The sequence below is a fragment of the Pseudophryne corroboree genome, chromosome 4 (genome assembly GCF_028390025.1).
Source record: "Pseudophryne corroboree isolate aPseCor3 chromosome 4, aPseCor3.hap2, whole genome shotgun sequence".
In the NCBI taxonomy this organism is placed as follows: Eukaryota; Metazoa; Chordata; class Amphibia; order Anura; family Myobatrachidae; genus Pseudophryne; species Pseudophryne corroboree.
The window spans coordinates 88,657,305-88,681,198 of record NC_086447.1 but is presented as its reverse complement, the minus strand read 5'-3'; the positions used below and the strand labels follow the sequence as shown (position 1 = coordinate 88,681,198).

The 23,894-nt window shown below is 44.3% G+C and overlaps 1 protein-coding gene across 3 annotated transcripts in view; it reads right to left on the bottom strand.

Moving 5' to 3' along the window:
• Positions 1 to 492: 492 nt before the first annotated feature.
• Positions 493 to 23,894, bottom strand: part of CD2AP (CD2 associated protein) — a 171,881-nt gene continuing 148,479 nt past the window's right edge. For 2 of the 3 annotated variants that reach the window (XM_063915244.1, XM_063915245.1), the window contains 5 exons: positions 11,688 to 11,809; positions 11,345 to 11,431; positions 10,144 to 10,346; positions 3,006 to 3,069; positions 493 to 2,843 (listed from right to left, as the gene is read on the bottom strand). In XM_063915244.1, the coding sequence (XP_063771314.1) occupies positions 2,802 to 2,843; positions 3,006 to 3,069; positions 10,144 to 10,346; positions 11,345 to 11,431; positions 11,688 to 11,809 (518 nt within the window). In that variant the 3' untranslated portion in view covers positions 493 to 2,801. Of the gene's footprint in view, positions 2,844 to 3,005; positions 3,070 to 10,143; positions 10,347 to 11,344; positions 11,432 to 11,687; positions 11,810 to 21,025; positions 21,100 to 23,894 lie in introns of those variants that run through there. The other variant, XM_063915247.1, reaches the window with a different exon arrangement.

The following is a 23,894-nucleotide window of genomic DNA, read 5'->3' as shown; positions in this document are numbered from 1 at the left end:
ACGTCCCTGCTCAAAAGGTATTTAATATTTGTAGTCCATTGCAGGGTATGCAGTGTCCTTCCCTCCCAAGGTAGATCACTAAGGAGAGGAAATGCATTGGACTTCATCTGAAAAATTTCATGTTTCCACAGAAAACATGATAACATGACCTGTTTGGGTGGGTTGAGGATTGGAGTTGAGAACCCAAGCGCTCGGCTGTCCCATTCTGTGATCTGGTGAGTCACTGCCGCTCTCACACTGTCACCTCCCAATCCAATTGCCATCCTGCAAGTCACTGAGCTGTACGAGACATGTTACGCGATGTTCCGGAGAATTAATGGCTGCATGCTTGACGTAATGCACCTGCTGGCAATGGGTGTGGCTAAAACGTTACATATTTAAATAGGTATTCACACAGGTTTGGCCATGTAGTGTATATAGAAACTAGTAAGACACTTTCGTAAATCTGAGATTTTGTAACAGAAAGTTACTAAAAAACGAGAAACACAGAGAGAAAATTCAATCATTTTATTAACTGCCCTGAAAGCATGCATTATATTACAGCACCTGTAAACAGTCAATTCAATACGCTGACATAAGCAGCTTCGTGGGATTTGGAATGTTCAGTATAATTTCGTTTTTCCTTGTCCACATAAAACAGACATTAGTGTGACACTTTGCATGGCTACAAACATCCATAGCAGCTTCCCAAAAAAAATTACTTTTGTTAAATTATCTCATTGCACTTTTATCAAATTTATTGCTACATAAAAAAGGCCATTTATAATTTGTGATATAATTTACATGTTCAGATTATACTGATTGTCTACATGCAGATGTCTGTTGAAAAGAACAAGTCTGAGCATGCTTTAGAGCAGGGCTGTCCCTCCAGGCGGCCTGTAGGGGGATGTGGCCCGCCACCATCCGAAACCTTTGTAGACTGTTGTATGAGAATCTCTTTTGCTGGAGCCCATTGCTTGCAATATATATGCTGTCCTCTTCACATAGGACAGCAATGCTTTAAAGCAGGGCTAAGCAATGATTGGTTTGCAATCGCTGCAGATGCTCCGCGGCACCTGAAGAGTACCAGGCTGCCAAGACTTCAGAGTTATCCAGTCTCATCCTCCGTTCAACATCCAAGATGCATCCATACAATAGAGGGGCGTTCTGGTAATGAGGCAAGACCAGCAGCTGTCTTAGGCAGCAGAAGGCGTAGGGAGAGGAAACAAGGTTGGGGCAATAGTTTCCTCTAGCTGTTTCCATTAGTGCTGCCACTCCCACAATAACGGATAGTGATAGTGTACGGAGATGACGGGATGTACGGGGGTTACAAAGAGAGAAACAGCCTGATAGAATAATCCACACCTTTAGGTCTCTGCGTGCCGCTACAGACAGCAACACTGAACTTGTCCTACAGCAACACCGTGGCTCTCACCTGATCGCAGGGGGGAGTAGCAGTGATGAGAAATCGGGTGGGGATGCTGGCACCTATCAAAGGCCGGGTAGCAATCGCTACAGCATAATATTTATATGACAGAGAGGGAAGAGGAGAGGGAGCAAAGCTCAACCTCAGGCAGGGTTAGGAACAGTCCCGATGCCATATGGTTAGCGCCAGATGGCAAAATGCATGTGTATATAATTCAAGGTATCATTTACTGATTTACATTTCAATTAAGCAGTCCCATAGCAGCTAATCGGATACTGGTATATGAAAATATATTACAAAATAAAAACCGAAACATGACAAAAACCAGTTCATCTCTCTCTCATAGACAATCACCCAATATTTTAGAAGAATATAATCTTAGTCCAATCATTTATACTGTCACTTGGCTGAACGGATTTTTAATAAAACAAACAAAACAGACAAATGTGACAGAAACAGGAGTAAAGTAATACACAAATACTTAATGATTTTCTGCGTATGTAAAAAATAAGGTATTGCATAGTGCCAAAGAGCCTCTGTCATCGCAGGGAGACTAAACGGGCTTGCGTTAGAACGGAAGGTTTAATTATGCATGCGGAAACCGAATTGGGAAAGTGCTCATGGAATGATTTTCATAGATGTGATCGAGGAATTATCCAGTGTAAGTGCAATGCTCCCATTAAACTGCATTGATTAACACATTCCCTTGTACGTATCCTAGTGCAAGTGACTTGATGTTTATGTTATATATTACTAAAGTTAAAAAAAAAAAAAAAAAAAGACGATGTTTTACTAAATTTGCATGTGTCCGATGTTTCCAACAAAGTAAATTAACATATCACTATTCTATATAAACTTAATTATACACAGCTTGTTATTAATACTCAGGCTGCGCAGAGGCACAACTGTGGGCAATTCGGAGTAAGAAAGCTAAAATATACAGAAAAAAACAAAAAAAGTTATGTCAAAAATATATTTCCCTTTCCAAGTGTAGGAAAACATCAGCTACCAATAATCTAAGGCTATTTTGGACCCCTGATAAGACTATATTACAGATTATTCGTAAAGATATATCACCTTATTCAGAGCATAAACATATTTAAAAATGACAATATAAGTATTCAATAAAAAGTCTGATAAAGAAATTCTGTCTCTTTACATGGAAGTTCAGTAGTATAATCCAGCAAAACCAGGAAAGAGAAGGTCTGCAGCGCCAGCACAGGAAGAAGTTAAGGCCCCTTTCATCTTATTGGCAAAACAAAAAGAAAGGAAAAAAGAATGGTCGTCTTTAGAGACACGCAATATATGTTAACGGTGTTTCCCATGAATGTGAGAAAGCGGACCATTAAATATCTGAAACGGACGTTGAACTCTGAAAGGACAGGAACAGGCTGCTTCATGTCAGCTGCACGGCTTTCTTTAGCTTGTCAATGTCACTCTAAGGTGGGGGAGAAAACAATATGTGGTTACTTAAGGTGAGATGGCGCATGGCTACTGTAGGTAAAGTTACTTATTAGTACACAAATCGCTCTGATACATCAGATTTGTGAATGACCAGCCCTACCCTAGAAGTAGTATGCAGGACACATCATTTACTTACTTCTAAACTAGTACGTAGCATTCTTTCCTCTTCTAAATCTTTCTTTATTTTATCCAGCTCTTTCCTAGGAGAAAAAAAAATTATTACATGTAAACAAGCGAAGCCTCACACTTATGAAAATTAAAACATAAAAAATATTAGTGTAAATAAAAGATCAACATGCAAATGGAAGCCATCATTTCGGATAGTACAGTATTGTCATAGCTTCATCTTTCTTTCAAGCAGTCAGGATATTATGTGGTAAATATATTACAGTTGTATGACAATGTGACATTTTTCAGGGGTATCACAAGTGACCCTGGTATAACAAAGGGGCTGCACATGACTTTTGCACAGCAGCAACCACTGATCACACAAACCAATTACCCAAGTCTAGTTCGTCAAACTAGTGAGAAGGTATCTCCATCCAATCACAGAGTGGCTGCAAGGTGCTTGTTAATCAATATCCATTTTCTAACCTGTTACATAGGCTGTGTGATATCACCATCCAATCACACACCACCCTGCTACATAGATTATGTGACCACGATGCACTGTACCCCTATCTATCTTATTCATCCTGGGTACTTGCATAAGGTATGGACTAATCTGGTGATACTGAGCTATGCCATCAGTTTCTCCTCATAGTAGCCATCCTAAAAGTACATACTTCCTATCTACCAGACTTTACTGGGAAGAGCCTTCTCTCCCCCTGTTCACTGCATAAGCTGCACACAGAGGCCAGCAGCAGCAATCTCCCTCTTATTGCAGTTCAGAATGTGATAACTGATTTGTAGAAAGTATACAATCCTTTTACTGCAGAGATATAAAGAATAACCAGATATAATATGAATTTTGAACGTGGTGCTGTACCCAGTTTTAAGGAGTTATTTATCTCTTTTCTTTCACCTTATCCCCCATCACTGATATTTCATCACCACATCACCTACAGTACCTTGTGGCTATTTCTAACATACAGAAATCTAGTTTTCCTTATTTCGAAATCTGTAGATCGGCCACCTGACCGTTCCAACTATTTAATTTCCAGGACTATATCCGGCAATATGCTTCCTATATGACATCATCTAATACATTCACAGCATGACTGCACTGTACTCCATATGTGACATCTCCATCCAACCACACACTAACCTGAAACATTGACCGCAAGGTGTGTGATACAGGTTGAGTATCCCTTATCCAAAATGCTTGGGACCAGAGGTATTTTGGATATCGGATTTTTCCGTATTTTGGAATAATTGCATACTATAATGAGATATCATAGTGATGGGAACTAAATCTAAGCACAGAATGCATTTATGTTTCATATACACCTTATACACACAGCCTGAAGGTAATTTAATACAATATGTTTAATAACTTTGTGTATTAAACAAAGTTTGTGTACATTGAGCCATCAGAAAACAAAGGTTTCACTATCTCACTCTCACTCAAAAAAGTCCGTATTTCGGAATATTCCGTATTTCGGAATATTTGGATATGGGATACTCAACCTGTATTACCAACCAATCACGGACTAACCTGCTACTCTGCATAATACACTGTGTGACTGCCTTGTACAGACTCTGTGACTTTCAGAGCTATAAAAACCAACAATGAATCTTATTTATACTCTGACCTGCTACTATACATAGACTGTGTGACTGCACTGTGCTGCCTCAGTGACATCACCTGTTACAGACTGTGTGACTGCACTGTGCTGCCTCAGTGACATCACCTGTTACACAGACTGTGTGACTGCACTGTGCTGCCTCAGTGACATCACCTGTTACACAGACTGTGTGACTGCACTGTGCTGCCTCAGTGACATCACCTGTTACACAGACTGTGTGACTGCACTGTGCTGCCTCAGTGACATCACCTGTTACACAGACTGTGTGACTGCACTGTGCTGCCTCAGTGACATCACCTGTTACACAGACTGTGTGACTGCACTGTGCTGCCTCAGTGACATCACCTGTTACACAGACTGTGTGACTGCACTGTGCTGCCTCAGTGACATCACCTGTTAAACAGACTGCACTGTGCTTCCTCAGTGACATCACCTGTTACACAGACTGTGTGACTGCACTGTGCTTCCTCAGTGACATCACCTGTTACACAGACTGTGTGACTGCACTGTGCTGCCTCAGTGACATCACCTGTTACACAGACTGTGTGACTGCACTGTGCTGCCTCAGTGACATCACCTGTTACACAGACTGTGTGACTGCACTGTGCTGCCTCAGTGACATCACCTGTTACACAGACTGTGTGACTGCACTGTGCTGCCTCAGTGACATCACCTGTTACACAGACTGTGTGACTGCACTGTGCTGCCTCAGTGACATCACCTGTTACACAGACTGTGTGACTGCACTGTGCTGCCTCAGTGACATCACCTGTTACACAGACTGTGTTACTGCACTGTGCTGCCTCAGTGACATCACCTGTTACACAGACTGTGTGACTGCACTGTGCTGCCTCAGTGACATCACCTGTTACACAGACTGTGTGACTGCACTGTGCTGCCTCAGTGACATCACCTGTTAAACAGACTGCACTGTGCTTCCTCAGTGACATCACCTGTTACACAGACTGTGTGACTGCACTGTGCTTCCTCAGTGACATCAACTGTTACACAGACTGTGTGACTGCACTGTGCTCCCTCAGTGACATCACCTGTTACACAGACTGTGTGACTGCACTGTGCTTCCTCAGTGACATCACCTGTTACACAGACTGTGTGACTGCACTGTGCTGCCTCAGTGACATCACCTGTTACACAGACTGTGTGACTGCACTGTGCTTCCTCAGTGACATCACCTGTTACAGACTGTGACTGCACTGTGCTCCCTCAGTGACATCACCTGTTACACCTACACTGTATATACACAGTTACTAAGGGGCACAGCAGCAGGTACCTAGCTATACATCTATACTGTATATACACAGTTACAGAGGGGCACAGCAGCAGGTACCTATCTATACATCTATACTGTATATACACAGTTACTGAGGGGCACAGCAGCAGGTACCTATCTATACATCTATACTGTACATACACAGTTACTAAGGGGCACAGCAGCAGGTACTTAGCTATACATCTATACTGTATATACACAGTTACTGAGGGGCACAGCAACCGGTACCTAGCTATACATCTATACTGTATATACACAGTTACTGAGGGACACAGCAGCAGGTACCTATCTATACATCTATACCATATATACACAGTTACTGAGGGGCACAGCAGCAGGTACCTATCTATACATCTATACCATATATACACAGTTACTGAGGGACACAGCAGCAGGTACCTAGCTATACATCTATACTGTATATACACAGTTACTGAGGGGCACAGCAGCAGGTACCTATCTATACATCTATACTGTATATACACAGTTACTGAGGGGCACAGCAGCAGGTACCTATCTATACATCTATACCATATATACACAGTTACTGAGGGACACAGCAGCAGGTACCTATCTATACATCTATACTGTATATACACAGTTACTGAGGGACACAGCAGCAGGTACCTATCTATACATCTATACCATATATACACAGTTACTGAGGGGCACAGCAACCGGTACCTAGCTATACATCTATACTGTATATACAGTTACTGAGGGGCACAGCAGCAGGTACCTATCTATACATCTGTACTATATATACACAGTTACTGAGGGGCACAGCAGCAGGTACCTATCTATACATCTATACCATATATACACAGTTACTGAGGGGCACAGCAGCAGGTACCTATCTATACATCTATACTGTACATACACAGTTACTAAGGGGCACAGCAGCAGGTACTTAGCTATACATCTATACTGTATATACACAGTTACTGAGGGGCACAGCAGCAGGTACCTATCTATACATCTATACTGTACATACACAGTTACTGAGGGACACAGCAGCAGGTACCTAGCTATACATCTATACTGTATATACACAGTTACTGAGGGGCACAGCAGCAGGTACCTATCTATACATCTATACTGTATATACACAGTTACTGAGGGGCACAGCAGCAGGTACCTATCTATACATCTATACTGTATATACACAGTTACTGAGGGGCACAGCAGCAGGTACCTATCTATACATCTATACCATATATACACAGTTACTGAGGGGCACAGCAGCAGGTACCTATCTATACATCTATACCATATATACACAGTTACTGAGGGACACAGCAGCAGGTACCTAGCTATACATCTATACTGTATATACACAGTTACTGAGGGGCACAGCAGCAGGTACCTATCTATACATCTATACCATATATACACAGTTACTGAGGGGCACAGCAGCAGGTACCTATCTAAACATCTATACTGTACATACACAGTTACTGAGGGACACAGCAGCAGGTACCTATCTATACATCTATACTGTATATACACAGTTACTGAGGGGCACAGCAGCAGGTACCTATCTATACATCTATACCATATATACACAGTTACTGAGGGGCACAGCAGCAGGTACCTATCTATACATCTATACCATATATACACAGTTACTGAGGGGCACAGCAGCAGGTACCTATCTATACATCTATACTGTATATACACAGTTACTGAGGGGCACAGCAGCAGGTACCTATCTATACATCTATACCATATATACACAGTTACTGAGGGGCACAGCAGCAGGTACCTAGCTATACATCTATACCATATATACACAGTTACTGAGGGGCACAGCAGCAGGTACCTATCTATACATCTATATACACAGTTACTGAGGGGCATAGGAGCAGGTACCTATCTATACATCTATACTGTATATACACAGTTACTGAGGGACACAGCAGCAGGTACCTATCTAAACATCTATATACACAGTTACTGAGGGGCACAGCAGCAGGTACCTATCTAAACATCTATATACACAGTTACTGAGGGGCACAGCAGCAGGTACCTATCTATACATCTATACTGTATATACACAGTTACTGAGGGACACAGCAGCAGGTACCTATCTAAACATCTATATACACAGTTACTGAGGGGCACAGCAGCAGGTACCTATCTATACATCTATACTGTATATACACAGTTACTGAGGGACACAGCAGCAGGTACCTATCTAAACATCTATATACACAGTTACTGAGGGGCACAGCAGCAGGTACCTATCTAAACATCTATATACACAGTTACTGAGGGGCATAGGAGCAGGTACTGTACCTATCGATAGATCTATGTTGTATATATACAGTTACTGAGGGGCACAGCAGCAGGTACCTATCTATACATCTGTACTATATATACACAGTTACTGAGGGGCACAGCAGCAGGTACCTATCTATACATCTGTACTATATATACACAGTTACTGAGGGGCACAGCAGCAGGTACCTATCTATACATCTATACTGTATATACACAGTTACTGAGGGGCACAGCAGCAGGTACCTATCTATACATCTATACCATATATACACAGTTACTGAGGGGCACAGCAGCAGGTACCTATCTATACATCTATACCATATATACACAGTTACTGAGGGGCACAGCAGCAGGTACCTAGCTATACATCTATACTGTATATACACAGTTACTGAGGGGCACAGCAGCAGGTACCTATCTATACATCTATACCATATATACACAGTTACTGAGGGGCACAGCAGCAGGTACCTAGCTATACATCTATACCATATATACACAGTTACTGAGGGGCACAGCAACCGGTACCTAGCTATACATCTATACCATATATACACAGTTACTGAGGGGCACAGCAGCAGGTACCTATCTATACATCTATACTATATATACACAGTTACTGAGGGGCACAGCAGCAGGTACCTAGCTATACATCTATACTGTATATACACAGTTACTGAGGGGCACAGCAACCGGTACCTAGCTATACATCTATACCATATATACACAGTTACTGAGGGGCACAGCAGCAGGTACCTAGCTATACATCTATACCATATATACACAGTTACTGAGGGGCACAGCAGCAGGTACCTATCTATACATCTATACTGTATATACACAGTTACTGAGGGGCACAGCAGCAGGTACCTAGCTATACATCTATACCATATATACACAGTTACTGAGGGGCACAGCAGCAGGTACCTATCTATACATCTATACTGTATATACACAGTTACTGAGGGGCACAGCAGCAGGTACCTATCTATACATCTATACCATATATACACAGTTACTGAGGGGCACAGCAGCAGGTACCTATCTATACATCTATACCATATATACACAGTTACTGAGGGGCACAGCAGCAGGTACCTAGCTATACATCTATACTGTATATACACAGTTACTGAGGGGCACAGCAGCAGGTACCTATCTATACATCTATACCATATATACACAGTTACTGAGGGGCACAGCAGCAGGTACCTAGCTATACATCTATACCATATATACACAGTTACTGAGGGGCACAGCAACCGGTACCTAGCTATACATCTATACCATATATACACAGTTACTGAGGGGCACAGCAGCAGGTACCTATCTATACATCTATACTATATATACACAGTTACTGAGGGGCACAGCAGCAGGTACCTAGCTATACATCTATACTGTATATACACAGTTACTGAGGGGCACAGCAACCGGTACCTAGCTATACATCTATACCATATATACACAGTTACTGAGGGGCACAGCAGCAGGTACCTAGCTATACATCTATACCATATATACACAGTTACTGAGGGGCACAGCAGCAGGTACCTATCTATACATCTATACTGTATATACACAGTTACTGAGGGGCACAGCAGCAGGTACCTAGCTATACATCTATACCATATATACACAGTTACTGAGGGGCACAGCAGCAGGTACCTATCTATACATCTATACTGTATATACACAGTTACTGAGGGGCACAGCAGCAGGTACTGTAGCTATCTATACACACATACTATATATACAGTTACTGAGGGTCACAGAAGCAGGTACCTATCTATACACACATACTGCATCTACACAGTTACTGAGGGGCACAGCAGCAGGTACCTATCTATACACCTATACTGTATATACAGTTACTGAGGGGCACAGCAGCAGGTACCTATCTATACACCTATACTGTATATACAGTTCCTGGGGGGCACAGCAGCAGATACCTATGTTCTTTTCGGAGTGCATCCACGACCGTTAGCAGCTCGTTGAACTGTGCCCGTAACTCATCCACCTCGCTCTTCTTTCCATCATGGAGATCATACTTTGCTTTGACATCCATAAAGACAGGACTTAAGGGAGTGGTGCTGGGTCTTGACACAGTTGACGTGGGTGTGAAGATAGGGGTTGCAGGTATGGAAACGGATGGCTAAAATAAAGATCGATAAATAAGAAGCAAAACAGCCAAGTGGTTTTACCAGAACAGCACAAATACAGCAAGTGTAGGACACAGGATGCATCAGCTGGAACTAACCCATAGCAGGTGATAGGCCATCTAGCCACTGCTACCAAATCATGTGTAAAGTAGCTCGTCTAACTTCATCTGCTGGAACAGGTCTTCAAGCAACTTACTCCTATACATGCGTACTATGTATGAACACCAGTATTATATGTAAATGCCACTTATGGCGCAGCGCTTTACAGTCGGGGAACAGCATACATACACAGCTGTTTAATATATGGCATAGACAAGAAATCAGGGGGTGGGGATGAGGATATAAGATGAACAGAACGGGAGAGGAGGGTATCTGTGCAAAGGTGAAGGTTCGGACATGACGTGAGTGGGATGGGTCAGGTGCTCTATTCCTCCAGATTAATCAGTCTTCCTGCTATATCACCTTTAGGAAACATTACTTTTCGGAACCTTGTGACGTGTGTCCAGAGTGAGGGCTGTCTCTTGGACAATACACTGTGTATTATTGCTGGCAGCCTTGGTGATGCCCTGCATAAACAATACTAACTTAAACACTGGTAAAGATTAAGTTATAACTTGTTTATATGTCCGCCAAGCAAACATGCAAACTGTAACTCGGCCTTTTATCAAAGGTGACATCCTTGTTTTATTACAGCTGTGAGCCTTTACAGTTATTCACAACATTCCCATGTGTCTGGGGCTTGGTGCCTTTTGTCCCACTGACATTTATAAGGCAGCAACCGGTAAGTCTGAAATAAATCCCACTGTAAGTACAACAAGCCAGGTGCAGACAGTGAGCGTGTGAGCAAGGCATTTACTGTGAGTGGTGGTAAAGAAGAGTTCATGGGTCAGGGAGTCAAATCCAGGAATGGCGTGACCTAGAACACATCTTACACAAGGCGATGGGACGTGTTTGGTGACCTGGCTTTTAGCGCTAAGTTATTAGTAGTTACCTTCTTTACTTCTGCTATTACGATTTTGGCACTCTCCTCTTCTTCGGTATGAAGTACCTTTTGGTTCTCAATCAGATCTTTATTATTCTACAAAACAGATGGCAATAAATCATAAGTATTAAAATTATATCTCTTTCTTCTTCACAAAATGTTACAATGTTTATACTTTTACATGGTTTAGGGAGACAGTGGCTCTAACCATGTAGGAGTACACGCCCACATGACACTGGCTACACCTCCTCTGGTTCTCACAATAAACCCTTCATCGTTTTCAGCCCCAGGCACATGAGACCCATAACCTGGCCCTGCTCCCACTCCACTCCACTCCATCCGCCATACTTACAGCACTCAGACCGTTGAATCGGCCGGGAGGTCTCTTGCCGGTCATCTTTGGTCTGCTGGCAGTTGGGTGGGAAAGGTTTTCTGAGGTAGACAGCACATCATCAAAGCTGTTCTCTGATGGAGCTGGGAAAACAGAGGTTTAGAGTTGGTCCTCTCCTCTACACAAAAACCATTGCCGTTACAGGTGAGACTAGAGATAGCCTCTCTATACAGTCAGCCAGCAGGTCTGGGGACGCCTCTCAAAACACTATGGGGAGATGCAGCAAACCTCTGCGAGAGATAAAATGGACACCTTGCCTACAGCAGCAACAAGCGTCTGTCATCTCAAAGACTGTGCTAGATAAGCGACAGCAGTTAATGGCTGCTTTGGTCAACTTTACGTTACCTCTCTTCAATACTTGATACATCTCCCCTTATGTATGCTTAATTGTAAGTTAATTACCAAACTTTAAATAATTTCCTTTATTAAAAATACACCCAAGACTTTCACACTCGCTCAGCTGGTGTTAATGATGAAATGTATAAAAGTCATAGGAAGCCGATGACCTCGGACAAAGCACTGGTTGCTGTATGTGGAAGCGTGAGGATTCATGCATGATAACAAATATCCAGTACACCCCAATTACATCTACATAAAAGGCTGGCGTGTAAGTCTGACCCGGACCGTCTGAGAAATAAATCACATTAGCTGTACACTCTAGTAGCAGTCCATGGTAACTTCGGGAATCCTAGACCCTGTGCCGGAGCGAAGGCATGTGTTACCTGCCCATTCCAGCTGCTAGCAGAACAGTAATAGAAATAAAAAGTACTATAACATAACATGGGCACAAGTCACAGCTCTATAGCCCGGTCAGCTTCCAAAGGGTTCATGAAGGCTGCAGTAACCCACAAGCTACACCAAATGTGATAAAACGCGCTGCGTTCACATTTGGCTTCTCCTTAACAGATTTACTTATTTCCATTCTAGTAATGGGAAATCCATACGAATTACTACCGTTACCAAACCACTTCCACGACTGGAGGGTGCTAACCTCCATTATACACATTTTAATATACAAAATAAAATAGGATTTTAATACCTACCGGTAAATCCTTTTCTCTTAGTCCGTAGAGGGTGCTGGGGACTCCATAAGGACCATGGGGTATAGACGGGATCCACAGGAGACATGGGCACTTTAAGACTTTAAATGGGTGTGAACTGGCTCCTCCCTCTATGCCCCTCCTCCAGACCTCAGTTATAGGAACTGTGCCCAGGGAGACGGACATTTCGAGGAAAAGGATTTTTGTAAACTAAGGGTGAGATACATACCAGCTCACACCACAACACACCGTACAACATGGCATTTAACTAAACACCAGTTAACAGCATGAACCAAAGAATCAGCAACAGGCTGATCTTAACCAAAACACAACCTTCGTGTAACATAAGCAATAACTATTAACAAGTACTGCAGCTAGAGTCCGCACTGGGACGGGCGCCCAGCATCCTCTACGGACTAAGAGATAAGGATTTACCGGGAGGTATTAAAATCCTATTTTCTCATACGTCCTAGAGGATGCTGGGGACTCCATAAGGACCATGGGGTTTATACCAAAGCTTCAGAACAAGCGGGAGAGTGCGGATGACTCTGCAGCACCGATTGAGCAAACATGAGGTCCTTATCAGCCAGGGTATCAAACTTGTAGAATTTTGCAAAAGTGTTTGAACCCGACCAAGTAGCTGCTCGGCAAAGTTGTACCGCCGAGACTCCTCGGGCAGCCGCCCAAGATGAGCCCACCTTCCTGGTAGAATGGGCCTTCACCGACTTCGGTAACGGCAATCCAGCAGTAGAATTAGCATGCTGAATCATATTACAATAGTCTGCTTGGAAGCAGGATTTCCAATCTTGTTGGAAGCACACAGGACAAAGAGCGCCTCTGTTTTCCTAATACGAGCCGTTCTGCCTACATAAATTTTCAAAGCTCTGACCACATCGAGAGACTTTGATTCAGCCAAGGCTTCAGTAGCCACAGGCGCCACAATAGGTTGGTTCATGTGAAATGAAGAAACTACCTTTAGCAGAAATTGTTGACGAGTTCTCAATTTCGCTCTATCCACATGGAAGATCAAATAGGGGCTCTTGTGAGACAAAGCCGCTAATTCAGACACCCGCCTTGCAGAGGCCAACAGCATGATCACTTTCCAAGTGACGAATTTCAACTCAAACTTCTGTAAAGGTTCAAACCAATGTGACTGGAAGAACTGCAACACCACGTTAAGGTCCCACGGTGCCACTGGGGACACAAATGAAGGTTGGATGTGCAGCACACCTTGCATGAAAGTCTGAACATCTGGAAGGGAGGCCAATTCTTTTTTAAAGAAAATTGATAAGGCCGAAATCTGCACCTTAATGGAGCCTAACTTTAGGCCCGCATCCACACCTGCTTACAAAAAATGGAGAAAACGACCCAGCTGAAATTCTTCCGTAGGAGCCTTCTTGGTCTCACACCAAGACACATTTTCTCCAAATACGGTGATAATGCTTCGCCGTTACCTCCTTTCTAGCTTTAAGTAGTGTGGGGATGACTTCACCGGGAATACCCTTTCGAGCTAGGATTTGGCGTTCAACCGCCATGCCGTCAAACGCAACCGCGGTAAGTCTTGGAACACGCACGGCCCTTGCTGTAACAGATCCTCTCTTAGAGTTAGAGGCCAGGGATCTCCTATGAGTAATTCCTGAAGCTCAGGATACCAGGCCATCCGTGGCCAATCTGGAACAACGAGTATCGCCTGAACCCTTATTCTTATGATCCTCATCACCTTTGGAATGAGTGGAAGTGGAGGGAACACATAGACCGACCGAAACACCCACGGTGTCACCAGGGCGTCCACCGCAACTGCTTGCGGGTCCCTCGACCTGGAACTATATTTCTGAAGTTTCCTGTTGAGGCGAGACGCCATCATGTCTATTTGAGGAATTCCCCAATGACTTGTCACTTCTGCAAAGACCTCTTGATGAAGACCCCACTCCCCTGGATGGAGATCGTGTCTGCTGAGAAAGTCTGCTTCCCAGTTGTCCACTCAGCTGAGAACTTTTGTGGCCTCCGCCATCGCCGCTCTGCTCCTTGGTCCGCGCTGGAGATTTATGTAAGCCACTGCTGTAATGTTGTCCAACAATCAGGACGGGCCAGCCACGAAGAAGATGTTCCGCTTGTAGAAGGCCGTTGTAGATGGCCCTTAATTCCAGAATGTTTATGTGCAGACAAGCTTCCTGGTTTGACCATTTTCCCTGGAAATTTTCCCCTTGTGTGACCGCTCCCCAGCCTCGGAGACTTGCATCCGTGGTTACCAGGATCCAATCCTGGATCCCGAACCTGCGTCCCTCTAAGAGGTGAGAACTTTGGAGCCACCACAGGAGAGAAATTCTGGTCCTGGAAGATTGGCTTATTTTCCGGTGCATGTGTAGGCGAGACCCGGACCACTTGTCCAACAGGTCCCACTGAAATACCCTGGCATGGAACCTGCCAAACTGAATGGCCTCGTAGGCCGCCACCATCTTCCCCAGCACCCGAGTGCATTGATGAATCGACACTCTTGCCAGTTTCAGAATCCCTTTGACCATTCTGGATTTCCAGAGCTTTTTCTACTGGGAGAAAAACTCTCTGTAGTTCCGTGTCCAGAATCATGCCCAAGAATGACAGCCGTGTTGTCGGAACCAACTGTGGCTTTGGCAAATTTAGGAGCCAACCATGTTGTTGCAGAATTGTCAGGGAGAGCGTAACGTTTCTTAGTAACTGCTCCTTTGATCTCGCCTTTATCAGGAGATCGTCCAAGTACGGGATAATTGTGACACCCTGCTTGCGCAGGAGCACCATCATTTCCACCATTACTTTGGTGAAAATCCTCGGAGCCGTGGAAGACCAAACGGCAACATCTGAATATGGTAATGACAGTCCTGAACAGTAAACCTTAGGTAAGCCTCATGTGGAGGATATATGGGGACATGTAAGTAGGCGTCTTATGTCGACTGACACAATAAAAAAAAACCTTCCAGACTGGAGATCACTGCTCGGAGAGATTCCATCTTGAATTTGAATTTTTTCAGATATAAATTGAGGGATTTTAAGTTCAAGATCTGTCTGACCGAGCCATCCGGCTTCGGGACCACGAACAGGCTTGAATAAAAGACTTCTCCCCGTTATGACGGGGGTACCGTGACAATGACTTGATGTTGACACAGCTTTTGTATTGCAGCGCATACTATATCCCTTTCCGGAAGAGAAGCTGGCAAGGCCGATTTGAAAAATCGGTGAGGGGGCACATCTTGAAATTCCAGTTTGTACCCTTGGGTCACTATTTCTAGTACCCAAGGATCTAGGGCCGAGCGAGCCCAGACCTGACTGAAGAGTTGAAGACGTGCCCCCACCGGTGCGGACTCCAGCAGCGGAGCCCCAGCGTCATGCGGTGGATTTGGTAGAAGCCGGTGAGGACTTCTGCTATTGGGAGCTTGTCACAGCTGCCGACCTTTCCCCTTCCCCTACCTCTACCTCTAGTAGCAAGGAAGGAGGACCCTCGTCCTTTTTTTAATTTATTAGACTGAAAGGACTGCATCCGACAATGGGGCGTTTTCTTTTGTTGAGCAGGGAAATAAGGTAGAAAAGATGACTTACCCGCGGTAGCTGTAGATACCAGGTCCGCGAGGCCCTCACCAAACAAGACACCACCCTTATATGGCAGAGACTCCATAGCCTTCTTAGAGTCAGCATCACCATTCCATTGATGAGTCCATAATGCTCTCCTAGCCGAGACTGCCATGGCATTGGCCCTTGATCCCAAGAGGCCAATATCTCTCGCAGCCTCCCTGAGATAGACTGCAGCGTCCCTGATATGACCCAGTGTCAAAAGAATGTTATCCCTATCCAGGGTGTCTAATTCAGATGACAAGTTATCTGCCCACTTTTCAATCGCACTACTCACCCATGCTGATGCCATGGCAGGTCTGAGCAGCGTACCCATAGTGATACAAATAGATTTCAAGGTAGTTTCCTGCCTACGATCAGCAGGATCCTTTAGGGCTGCCGTGTCAGGGGACGGAAGCGCCACCTTCTTGGACAACCGTGCTAGAGCTTTGTCCACAGAGGGTGTTGACTCCCACTTTTCCCTGTCCTCAGAGGGGAACGGATATGCCATAAGAATCCTCTTGGGAATCAGTAACTTTTTGTCAGGAATTTCCCAAGCCTTTTCAAAGAGTGTTCAGCTCATGAGAGGGAGGAAACGTTACCTCCGGTTTCTTTCCCTTAAACATACAGACATTAGTATCAGGAACAGCCGGGTCTTCCGTGATCGGTAACACGTCTTTTATTGCCACAATCATGTACTGAATGCTCTTAACCAGTTTAGGATTCAATCTGGCATCAGTATAGTCGACACTGGAGTCCGAATCCGTGTCGGTATCTGTGTCTGCTATCTGGGTAAATGACCGCTTCTGCGACCCTGAGGGGGTCTGAGTTTGGGATAAAGCATCTTCCATGGATTGTCTCCACGTTTGGTTTTGAGCCTCAGATTTAGCCAACCTCTTATTTAATAAAGCCACATTTGCATTGAAGACACTCCTCATATTTACCCAATCAGCAGTCGGCGGTGCTGACAGATTCACTCCCACACTCTGTTCTGTCCCCACTCCAGCTTCCTCCTGGGAAGAGCATTCCGCCTCAGACATGTCGACACACTCGCACAGACACCCACTATCACACTGGGCTATAGGGGACAGACCCACAATAAGGCCTGTTAGAGAGAACACAGAGGGAGTTTGCCAGCTCACACCCAGCGCCTAACCCGGTCCGACACTGATATACAATGCCTCAGACCTGCAACGCTTTTAATATATATATTAATCAACACCAAATTAGCTGTGCCCACCCCCCCGTTTTACACCGTTACTTGGACAGTAGTGAGGAGGCCAGTACCAGCGTCTCTGCAGCTGCTGTGAAGAGAAAATGGCGCTGGTTAGAGCTGTGAGGGATAAGTCCCGCCCCCTCAATGGCGCGCTTAAGTCCCGCTATTTTTTTATACTGGCGGGGGTCTGTATACAGTGCCTATGTACTGTATACCCTTATTGTCAGGTGTAAACAGAGGTTTATTGCTGCCCAGGGCGCCCCCCCATCGCCCTGCACCCATGTAGTGCCGCTTTTGTGTGGGAACAATGGCGCGCAGCGCGACCGCTGCGCGGTACTTCCGAGACAGTGAAGTCTTCTGCCATCTTAACTGAAGTCTTCTTTGCTTCGGTTACTCACCCGGCTTCTTTCTTCTGGCTCTGTGAGGTGGACGACGGCGCGGCTCCGGGAACGAGCAGCTAGGAGCACCAAGTGATAGAACCCTCTGGAGCTAATGGTGTCCAGTAGCCTAAGCAGCAGAGCCTTTAACTCACAGAAGTAGGTCTGCTTCTCTCCCCTCAGTACCACAAAGCAGGGAGCCTGTTGCCAGCAGTGCTCCCTGAAAATAATAAACCTAACATAAGGTTTTTTTCAGAGAAACTCAGTAGAGCTCCTCAGTGTGTGTCCAGTCTCTCTGGGCACAGAATCTAACTGAGGTCTGGAGGAGGGGCATAGAGGGAGGAGCCAGTTCACACCCATTTAAAGTCTTAAAGTGCCCATGTCTCCTGCGGACCCCATGGTCCTTATGGAGTCCCCAGCATCCTCTAGGACGTATGAGAAATAATGCATATTAAAAACATGACAGAACACATTTTCATTTAAACAGTAAAATTAGTTAAAAAGCTTGTTCCACCTTAATATAACTTTCATTAGTTAGATAGCCTCCCTGCAACATCTCCTAAACACATTTCTTTATTTTCTGGTCTTGAGTCTGTGAATTTCAGCTATGTGTTTATATCATCAGGGATAGTCTCTGTTTTCCTCCCCTTTGGTATGAGACCGCTCCAGTGTATTGTGTGGACAAGTGTCCAGAAATCCCAGGGCAGGTTTTTATTTTATTTGTAGAGAAAACTGTAGGACAGAAAGTACAGCCCGAATATACTGCAGATCGCATTTACAGCACACATAGGGGGAGATTGAAATGTTTGAAAAGTCGGTTGGGTGTCTGTTTTTTCCTGTCTATTAGATAGGAAAAAACAGACTCCCAACTGACTTTTCAAACATATGAATCCCCCCCCCATTGTATAGTCTAATTATAAGAGGAATAGGATACCCATTATTATTAGGGTCGAATACTAAAGTTTTCGACTTTTTAAGGTCGAATAGTGATTCGACCTATTTAGTCCTATCAGTTTTTATTCGACAAGTCGTGGAATTCAACTTGTCGAATAGTATGTGAATCGGCGGTATCGCTGCCAATTCACATACTTTTGAGTGAAACGGGGCCAAATTTGACAGGATTTGGCCCCGTTTACGACCATCTCAGTCCGACATAAAAAAATGTCGGACTGAGATGTGGGACCCAGAGGATGAGAGGGGGGGACAGCAGCAGGGAGACGGGGGGCAGCCGCAGGGCATACAGGGGAGAGCAGCACTACAGCACAGCGCTGCAGCAGGATGTCACACAGCCGCGCCGCTCACGGCAGCGTCCACCCGGCTCCAGCAAGAGAGGTCACGCTTGCTGGAGCCGGGTGGACACTGCCGTTGGGTCGGGCGGTTGTGAGACGTCCTTCTGCAGTGCTACTGTAACGCTGCTCTGCTCCGTCTGCCGGCGGCTGTCCCCGCTGGTCTCCCCGCAGCTCCCCCCCCCCTCCTCCTCTTGGTCCCTCATCTCAATTCGACTTTTTAAAAGTCAAATTGAGATGAGAATGAATAGGGGTTGTCGGATCCATTCCGACAAATGCATGTCAGAATGGATCCGACCCTAATTGAATATACCTCTTAGGAGTCTGTTCTTGAAGCAGTGAAAAGAGTGGAGAAATTGCCCATGGAAACCAATCAGCTGCTCTGTAAACTTTTATACTATGCAAATTATAAATCTTACTTCAGTGCTGATCGGTTGCCATGGGCAACTTCTCCCTTGGTTCACTTCTCCACTCTTTACATCACTTCATGAAAAGACCCCTAAGGAGCAGATGTACTAAGCCTTGGAGAGAGATAAAGTACCAGCCAACCAGCTCCTAACTGCCATGTTACAGACTGTGATTGAAAAATTATCCAAGGCTTCGTACATAGGTTCTCGAACTCTGTCCTCAGGACCCCACACAGTGCATGTTTTTCAGGTCTCCACACAGAATCACAAGTGAAATAATTAGCTCCACCTGCGGACCTTTTAAAATGTGTCAGTGAGTAATTAATACAGCTGTGCACCTGCTGGGTTACCTGCAAAACATGCACTGTGTGGGGTCCTGAGGACCGAGTCTGAGAACCTGTGGCTTAGTACATCTCCCCATAAGGTTGTTTGTAACACTGAAAACTTGAAAGTAGAACTCCTTTCAAAATGGAGTATCCCCTCTCAGGAAGCCTACCCTCCTAGCAGCAGTCTGGTGAGGTAACTTCCAATCATCTAATAGAACTATTTTTTATTTCTATGAGTCCTGCAAGTGTTGCATGATCTCCACTGACAGAAGTCTCCATTTTGTTGGTGGTTACACCCCACCAGGAAATACAGGCTCAGAAAATGGAGGAATATTTCCAGTGACAAGACGCTGAGGTATGTTGGTCCTCACAGAAATGCTACGCAGGTACATGCAGTAGGTGTTCATAGGGAAATAGCTCCTTATGATCGGAGAACTTTCATTAGGAACACTAACATTCACCGGTGAGGCATAGAATACTTACAGGTGAATATACATATATGAACATTAGAAAGATTTTAGAAATGCTCCAAGGAAAGGAGAAATGGCTAATACAAATAGTGATTATAACAGGAAGATAATACATAATCAAATAATAACAGCCTTCCAAAGGAACACTAATGATCACTTTACACACAATATTCATGTAGGTGGTAAATTAGGCGGACAATCAACCAATAAGGGCACATGGGTGTGAAGTCTCTGATTGAGCAACGTGTTTTTGGGGGTTCTACATGTTTTCCACTTGCTGGGTACACAGCCACCTGTTTTCCTGCAGTTCTCTCTACCACCTTTCATATTGCTCTTCTTTCTCCTCCAAACTGAATGGAGAAACGCGTTGCTCAATAGGATCATTCACACCCATGTACCCGCAGCTATGCCGCCTTTTCCATAGCTTGTTATACGGCCCGTTCAGCAGCAAGCAAGGTCATCCTGAGAGAAAAGCAGCATGTAGATATTAGAGAGGTGATTACACACTCGTTTAAAGAGTTGGTCAGGCAAGAGGGAATGGAAATACACTAATTACTCTAGGTACACTGCAGACTTCTGAGAGAGAACGTGATCTTACCAAAATGGAGAAGGGTAGGGGAAGTTCCTGACACGAAAGAAGGGATACATGGCAAACAGGAGAGGAAACAAAATCTGGAAAGAAAAGTCGAGGAGAGGAATGTCTAGAACAAAGATTTTAAAAACAAAAATTACTTTGCAAAGCAGAAAAAAAAAACCATTTGTAGAAGCGTCAGAGACCAGACATGCTCAGCTACAGGCAGCGTTAGGGGGAGGTATGCAGAGAGAAAGCCCATATTAGTCAGAGTGGGGACACATCACTGCATTACACCGCTTTACCCAGATAGATTTATTCTTCGGTCTCGTGGATAAAACCGCACCATGGGGGTAATTCCAAGTTGATCGCAGCAGGAAATTTTTTAGCAGTTGGGCAAAACCATGTGTACTGCAGGGGGGCAGAAATAACATGTGCAGAGAGAGTTAGATTTGGGTGGGTTATTTTGTTTCTGTGCAGGGTAAATACTGGCTGCTTTATTTTTACACTGCAATTTAGATTGCAGATTGAACACACCACACCCAAATCTAACTCTCTCTGCACATGTTATATCTGCCTCCCCTGCAGTGCACATGGTTTTGCCCAACTGCTAACAGAATTCCTGCTGCGATCAACTTGGAATTACCCCCCATGCATCTACCTTAAGTGTTCCGATATAGCAGTCGTACATCTACATCATGCATGCAAGATATTGAATACACAAATAAAAACACATACTATGCAAAGTACTGCAAAGCAGAGCAATAATTATTCTGCAAACTTCAGGGCCATAGTTATTGATTGGAAAAGAAGCAGATATTAAACACCAGAGGCAGTTTTACACCCAGGAATATCCACCACCCCTGTGAGTGCAATGGAAAAGACTTCACTTTGGAAGAGCTTTCAGCTAATCACATAGAGGAGATGCACTACCAGGAGGACTGCCAGTCCGGACTGTGATTGGCAGAAAGCATTTCCAATGGGAATCCACTCTCCCATCCATTCCGCCAGCCTTACCTGGCTTCTAGGGGCTGCATCCGATGCACACACCCACACTTGCACGCCCCCCAAAAGAAAGGATCAGAGCCGCAACTGAATTAACATACAGTATCATTTAGACTGGCGAGAGCAATACATATGACACGGCTTTACATTTTAATAGCTGTGTAAGCAGATGCCAGTCCTGCCAATGTTGTCACAAAATCTGGAAATGAAGGTAGCTGGTGTGCCAAATATAAAGAGAGAGAGAGGGTGCCGGATAATGCAGTCCTGGATATACAATGCATTTTATCCCCAGAAAGTGGTAACGCTCATGTAACATGATAACTATTGTACCAACAATAACTTCATTCATTAAAGCTTCAGTTTAGCAGCATTGTTAGACTGAGACATCCAGAGACAGACAGACAATAGAAAAACTGTTGCAGAGATTCTGGGGCAGATTTATTAAGCCTGGTGAAGTGATAAAGTGGAAGGTGATAACGACCAGCCAATCAGCTCTTAACTGCCACGTTACAGGCTGGGTTTGAAAAATGACAGTTAGGAGCTGATTGGCTGGTCCTTTATCACCTTCTACTTTATCACTTCACCAGGCTTAATAAAACTGCCCCTCTCTGTCACTGGATGTCTGAGACAGACGTATCTACTAAACTGGATGAATCAAGTTAGTGTTAGACACCTTCTTGTCTGGCTGGGCAGCAGGGCTGTTTTACGCAGTGTCATAATATTATGTTATATGGCTTTATACTGTGTATCCAGGACTGCATTATTCAGCACTCTTCATATTCTTTTAGGTTTAATGAGAACAGCGGTATCTCAGCAGAGAGCAATGTCTGAAGATTCTCGAATTGTCTGTAACACAGATCATTCCAAATTAGTTTAATTAATTAGTTTCAGTGCTCTACACTGTGCCCCTGATTAGATTTGGTTTTTTTACTCTCTAAAGATGTCAGACTGAGAGCCTATAGCTTTCAAAAGAAAAACACCGGAATGGAAACCAAAATATCCACCGAGGTTCCTCCACGTGCTGAAAGTTTAGCAAAAAACAACAACCTTATTTAACAGTGTTGTCAGTATGACCAACGGGCAGCTGCAGGGGACTTGTCCGGGGCACACATAGCAGGGAATGCAGGCTAACAGCATCAAAACCAAGACTCTTGTACAGGAGGACAGATAAGCAGAGAGTGGCGTGTCAAATAGAGTAAAGTAAGAATAAAAAGAGAACAGGATGGAAAAGCAGATTACTCACACAGTATCTTGCACCCTCCACAAGAATCCGGGAAATCTATTGCAACATACAGCAATGCAAACTACATACGGGAAACATACGTGAGCACAGAAGTCGACTGAGCTTGTGGAAAACAAGTACTGTAAAATGTGTAGGGTGTAGAAGTCAGACCCTGCCTGCCTTCATTACATATACCAACGTGAGGCTTCTACACGAATGCTGAGCGAGCACTGTCAGATTAAACGTCTGTCAGACAGAAAAACAGTTTATCAGACAGCCTGACATCCAGCATATATCATCGCAACACAATATCGGAGTTCCTATCCTGAAAGGAGACTTTTCCAAGTTCCTCCATGGTAAAGGAACGTCAGATGGTCATCCGTGGCATACACTGCCAGATGCAGCAGACCGATGATCGGATCAGTTGGGGATGCTGGTGGATTTATCATAATTATCATGCCCCTCCGTCCAATCATCAATCGCGAGTATACATTATGCGATTCTTGCCTCGAACCTCCGATTACCAGCGGATTGGGGCAATAATCTCATTATGTATGCCGGGCTAAAGCAGCGAGTTACTTGCTTTCGAGAAGAAAAAAATTACAAATATATAAAAAAAAAAATTTAATAAAAAAAAAGCACACGGAAAGGAAAATAAAAAGGGATGGG